The sequence below is a fragment of the Petaurus breviceps genome, unplaced genomic scaffold (assembly GCF_028583685.1).
Source record: "Petaurus breviceps papuanus isolate PSGF00001 unplaced genomic scaffold, PetGlider_PUasm1.0 91041, whole genome shotgun sequence".
Lineage (NCBI taxonomy): Eukaryota > Metazoa > Chordata > Mammalia > Diprotodontia > Petauridae > Petaurus > Petaurus breviceps.
In genome coordinates, this window is record NW_027187400.1 from 9,573,233 (window position 1) to 9,579,296 (window position 6,064).

The 6,064-nt window shown below is 48.4% G+C and overlaps 1 protein-coding gene across 1 annotated transcript; it reads left to right on the top strand.

Annotated features, from left to right (window-relative positions):
- The first annotated feature begins 3,843 nt into the window (after positions 1-3,843).
- On the top strand, positions 3,844-5,835 carry ID3 (inhibitor of DNA binding 3). Its single transcript, XM_069078275.1, has 3 exons — positions 3,844-4,250; positions 4,800-4,872; positions 5,259-5,835. Exons 1-2 carry the CDS (start codon positions 3,951-3,953, stop codon positions 4,854-4,856), a joined length of 357 nt encoding a protein of 118 aa, XP_068934376.1. The 5' UTR covers positions 3,844-3,950; the 3' UTR covers positions 4,857-4,872; positions 5,259-5,835.
- Positions 5,836-6,064: the final 229 nt, after the last annotated feature.

The window sequence follows — 6,064 nt, forward strand, 5'->3', positions numbered from 1 at the left end:
GAAAGAAAGAAAGAAAGAAAGAAAGAAAGAAAGAAAGAAAGAAAGAAGGAAAAAAAGAAAGAAAGAAAGAAAGAGAACAGCTACTTGGAAGAAATGTTATCAAGTTCTCAGCATCTGCAATTTACAAGGCAGTCCCCCAGTTTCCGCGGCCTCCCAGGCCCCGCCCCCTGCCTGGCCTGTCGAGTCCTCATTGGTGGGGGGCGGCATTTCCAAGCCGGTGCCTGCGCCCGAGGAAAGGTTGCCTCGGACACGCATCCCTGTGTGAATGCATGACGTCCCAGGCTGGCGCCAGGCTGTCTGGAGCTGAGAGTTAGATCAACACAGCTGTGGGACAGGGACACACAGCTGGGCAAAGGAGCGGATTCCTCAACAAAAAATAGGATTGTGAGAAAAGTTCTGAAACAAAAACAGCGCAGACAAAGGCCTTAATGACATCCTTTCATAAAAATAAAAAATGCAAGAGGGAAAAAGCCTGGTAAAAGGAGCAGAACTGGGAACAGAAAGTTCAGAGAAGGGGGTCGGATGCTGTGGGTCTGCAGCAAAAGGAGCCGCAGCCGCAGAAGGCATTTGCATCCTTCAGCTGTTTGTGAAGACCTCCAGTTAGGCCCAGCTTCAATTCCCCAGCCTTCACTTAACTGGCCTCTATTCTGGGCAGTGGAATGACTGGGAATCCGGGGATCTGGGCTCAAGCTGAGGCTTTTCCTTTAACTGGATGAGACCTTTGGGCAGCCCCTTCCCCACTTTCTGGGCCTCAAGTATCTTCATCTGTAAAACAAAGGCCTCAGAATTAATGTTCCTTCAAGCTCTAATATTCTGCAGTTCTAACACTAGCATTCCATTTCCAGTGTTCATTGTTCCCCCTAGGAGGCTACCTCGTCCATGGCAGATTTCACTCTCCAAGATTCCTCTGATACCCACCCTGGCCGGTAGTGTTCTTTCTCCCTCCTCCAACCCATACCTCTTCTGACACCAACCTCAGAACCCCATTCCACCATAGGTAAACGCCTTTAGCCAAAAGTTGGGTTCTCATCTTTGTACTCCTCAACGCAAGAACAGAAGATCAAGGGATTTTGAACTGAATTCAGTTTGAGCCCTGATGATACCAAGTATAGAAAGAGGCTTTGGGAAAGTATAAAAGGGTAAACAGATGTGAGGTGGAATTGTGATCATGCTCATTCTGGCCATTCATTTCATTAAGCATTTTTTAAGCCCTTGAATATAGTAGGTCCCAAATTGGGGAGGAGATACATCATCATTATAAAAATATGATTATGGTTTTAACTAAGAAAAATATTGGTCTTTAAAGTTCTTCTTAAAATAGGTGTCCTTCCACCTTAGAAGGAGTCAGCTCTCTATAGTCTTCAGACTTTAAAACATGAAATAGTGGAAGGGGAACACTGAATGTCAGAGATGGAAAGGACTTTAGACCTTAGCACTTGAAAGGGCTGAAAGAGACAAAAATTGATTGAGAATGAAATCGGGATTCGATGATTTTCTAATGAAACTAACCAGGGCTAGATGGAATAAATAGAACCTTAACAAATCTTTCAAGGGGAAAGATTAATTAAATTCGATGGTTTTGTCACCACATGGAGCTTCCCTAATAGGCAAAAGTAAGGAAGGGTTCAGCCCTTAAAACAAAACAGAAAGGCAAAGAAATCTAATGGCTGCTAACTTTTTGCACTATTTATCTCTGGAGGGATGATAGGAGAACAGGGATTGAAAAGAGATATATCTACCACCAGATTTCCAAAGAGGTTTGTATCACAGGACTGGGTCCAGTTTGAGGGTTAGTGCTCACAAGAAGCCAGAATCTGATCTGGCTCTCCGAGTTGACTCCTTCTGTCACTTGGAATCCTGGGATCCTAGCTCATGACCTGGAAGAGATCTCACAGTCCATCTAGTCCAATCCCTTCATTTTTACAGATAAGGAAACTGAGGCTACCAAGTTTAATCTCCCAAAGGGATAATGTTCCCTATGCCTAGAATGAAAGTTCACATTTCATTCTATTCTATTAAATCCAATAAACATACATTAAGCACTACTCTTTGTCATGGGAATTAAAAAGACAAAAACCCCACAACTGCCCCACTTCTCCCAGAGCTTTTTTTTTTTAAAGGAGGTGGAGGAGATAAATAGATACATAAACACAAAAGTAATGCAAAGTAATAATCTTCTCCAGTTGAATTCCTACCCATCTTTCAAAGCCCAACTCAAATGTTGCCTCCAACATCCCAAATCTCTTCCTTCGGTCACACATACAGTTAGCTGGACCTTTGTCTTTGCTCTTTATCGTATTAGTACCTGGCTAATGTTTTTATATTGTAACTGTGTATTTATAGCTTTCATTTTGTGCCTTATCCTCTCAATGAAAATGTATTATATTCAAGAAGCATGCATTAAGCCCCTCTGTTATACAGAGGCAGCTTAGTGTAGAGATAACAGGGCTGGCCTTGGAGTCAGGAAGACCTGTGTTTCTTCCCATCTTGCCTGATAGATACTAAGTTGTGTGACCCTAGACAAATCATTTAGACTCTCACTGTCCCTATGAAACCCTCTGAGACTAAGTGGCGGAGATGTAGCCGTTCTACATGGAGGAGGAACTCTCCACAAGTGGTGTGTTCCCTCCAAATGGATGAAATCATAGGTCTGGGCCCAAGGAGTTGGGGGATGTGCTTTGCACATCACTCCTCCCATGCTTCTGTACATTGTAGACATTTAGTAAATATCTGTTAAATTCAAGTTTTTTCTATGATGGAATTTAATTTCTCAAATGGAGAAACTGTGACCAAGAGAGAAAGAGACTTGCCCAAGCTAGGAAAAGGTAGGACTAGAGTCCAAGTCAAAGGCACAGAGAGAAAATCGCTAGGTCTGTCTGTGGTGAAAGAATTCGGATTCTGATTCAGCCGCTTTACTACCAATTGGACCCTGCAGCGGTCGCTTCGTCTTCGGACCTCTATTTCCGTATCTGTTAAGGGAAAAAAAAAAAAAAAAAAGAGGATTGGATTAGATGACCTCTGAGGTCCCGTAGCTCCATCTACACCAAAACTTAGTTCCCCACCTCCTGGAGCTCTCCTTTCCCTGGGGTAGTTCCCAAGTCCCCATCTCGTTTTTTTTTGCCGACCGCAAAAAACCGTACCCCTTTCTTCAAACGGCCCCCCACTCCACGTCCCTCCCCTCTCAGTGGCCAAATTAAGTCTGTTTTCTCCATTGTAACCTCAGCTCACCGCCATTCATTTTTTTCCCTCTGGTCACAAGATAATTCCTGACGCCAGAAAGTCTGGAGGTCAGATGAACAACAAATTGAGGAACAAGGCGGCACTAATTCCTTACAAGATTCCCTTGAAAATCTTTTGCCTTTTTTTTTTTTAAAGTTTCCTCCTTGCTGTTTGGGGATTTATGACCTCCGACGGGCCTCCGTCCGAACCAAGGTTGAGGGTGGGGGCTGGGTGGGGGGAACCAGACTCAGACTTCGGTCCCAGCAGTTTCTCCAGTGGCCTGGGAAGCACCCTAGAGAAAGGGGCATTTTCCATGTAAATTATTGTAATTGAGTTTTTAAAGACCCAGGGGCCCGCCCCTCTCATTCTCGGAATCCGCGACTACACCGCATTCGGTGTCAGGCCAAGCCGAGCAAACCTGTTTTGCAATTAAACAGCTTGTAAAGGCTCCATCCAACTTTTCCTCCCCCCGACTGTCCGCAGAGGCTGAGCCGGAGCTTGGGGCGGAGTATTATTTACATAAAGGGGCGTGGCAAATCGAAGAATTCCCTAATAAGAGAGTGTAGCGGGCGGGCACGGGGTGTGGCTTGAAAAGTGGGCGTGGCCCAGGTCCGCGACCCCACTATAAGAACGAAGGGCTGCAGCCTGGCGCGCAGCGTGGATTTGTCCTGTGCTTGTTGGCTCTCTAGGTTTTCTTCTCCGACAGTTCTTTGCTCCTCAGTCCTGTGAACATGAAGGCTCTGAGTCCAGCCCGAGGCTGCTATGAAGCTGTGTGCTGCCTTTCTGAGCGCAGCCTTGCCATCGCGCGTGGCCGTGGGAAGAGTCCCGCAGCCGAAGAGCCGCTGAGCCTGCTTTATGATATGAATGACTGCTATTCGCGCCTGCGGGAGCTGGTGCCGGGAGTCCCGCGGGGCACGGAGCTCAGCCAGGTGGAGATCCTGCAGCGTGTCATAGACTACATCCTGGACCTGCAGGTGGTGCTTGCCGAACCCGCCCCGGCGGCCCCCGAAGGGCCCCATCTCGGCATTCAGGTGGGTGCGCACTGGGGACCGCACCGGACGGGAAGGGGTGGCGGCTGATCCGCTTGAGAGAAGCCCGAGGGCTGAGAACCGGAGCTGAGGGTGTGTGGAGGAAAGGAGGATGAGGACTGAAACGCGGAGAGGGATGTGGAACGGGTGGTGTCCGAGGCTTGGCTCCCCTACACCACCCCCCAAGGACCAGAAGCAGCCAAGACCCGCTGTAGGGGAGGGGAGGGGAAGAGTTTGGGTGGCCTGTGATGGGGAGGCGGAGTGGGGGGATGAGTTAAGTTGGGTTGTGATCGGGGAGTAGGAGGGGGGCTGAAACTCAGAATGGGATGTGACCGCCTGCAAGTCTGTGCGGTGGAGACCCAAAGTTGGGCTCGAGGACATGAATTTGGGTTAGTCTTGGTATGAGGGGGGCAAGAAACAACCTCTGGACGCCAGAGCAGAAGCCGGGCAGAAGCTGACTTTCTTGGTGTGGAGTTGGGCAGGAGTAGAGTCTGACCCCACTCAGCGGGCCAGTAGAGGCTAAACTCAACTCTTCCTCTCTCCACTATCCAGACAGCCGAACTGACATCTGAACTCTACTCAAAAGATGAGAGGAGTCTTTGCCACTGACCCCAGCCACCCCTAGGTGAGCATCCCCTCCTTCCTAAAACCTGGCTTCGGGTTTGGGCAGCATCTCGACTCTGAACTCCCAGAAAACATTGTTATGAAGGCTGACGAGCAGAAGTGGCCAAAATTCCCCGGTTTCCAATTGCCCCCCGACCCCAGTTCTCATCCCTCAGAGCCAACTCCCTGGGTCAGGCTTCATCTGCGAGCCTGCGTTTTGCAGCCAGCCAATGGAGATGGGGGGGGGGGGGGGGGACTCTAGGCACAGATTTCTTATCAGCTGGAGGGAACAAAGTTTCCTCCCTGGCGCCGACCAGTCTGCAGACCTGCCCCTGCCTGTGATCTGGGAGGAAACTGACCCGTCCCTGTATGTCTCCCTCCCCCTTCCCCCCCCCTTCCCCCTTCCAGTTCTTTATGCAGGTGTTGCGATCCCGCTGGGACCCCGAGGACCAGGCTTTGACCGGAGCCCCAGGAATGGCCAGGTCCACACTGGCTCCAGCATCTGTTTTTACCACTGTCTCCACCTCGCCTGGTTTAAGGCTGAAAAGGAACTCTCAGCTGAGCCCCCTCTTCCCGGGATCTAGGAGAAATAAATTGTGGGACTTCTGTAGAAGAAAGAGAAGGCAATTTTCATACGGCTTTTCCCCAAGCTTAAAAGGAGTGGTTTGTTAACCAGATTTTTTTTTTTTTTTGGTGGGGACATTTTGTTACTTCTCTTTCCCACCCCACCCCCAACCAATTTTGTTGAGGCAGCTGGAGACCTTAGATTGTGGTGTCCCCGGAGGGGGGAGACCCTTCAGGAAAGAGACCTGCTTATTCCTGCCCTCTCCTCAAGACCTCACTGTGATTATGAACTCTATAATAGAGTATGCATAGCATATGTACCTTTGTGCAGGAAGGTGACTTTCTGTAATCATGCATTGTACTTTATAAACTTTTTATAAAAGTTAAAACTTTTTGCATAATAAAGGTGTTTTTTTTTTAACTTTGTAGTGTATGCCTAACATCTCCCCCATCCCATAAAAATATCTTCAAAAAACATCTCTTCGTAAAAGAGTCTGAGTGCCCTCTGTCTCTTTGGCTTAGGAAAGGTAATGAATGACTCCCAGGGAAGCTCCCTCCCCCCAGGGGCTTGATGGGATAGGACAAAATCTACTCAGCTAAGAAATCTGGCCTTGGTCAGTCGAGGGGTGGAGTGAGATGTTGTTTGGCCA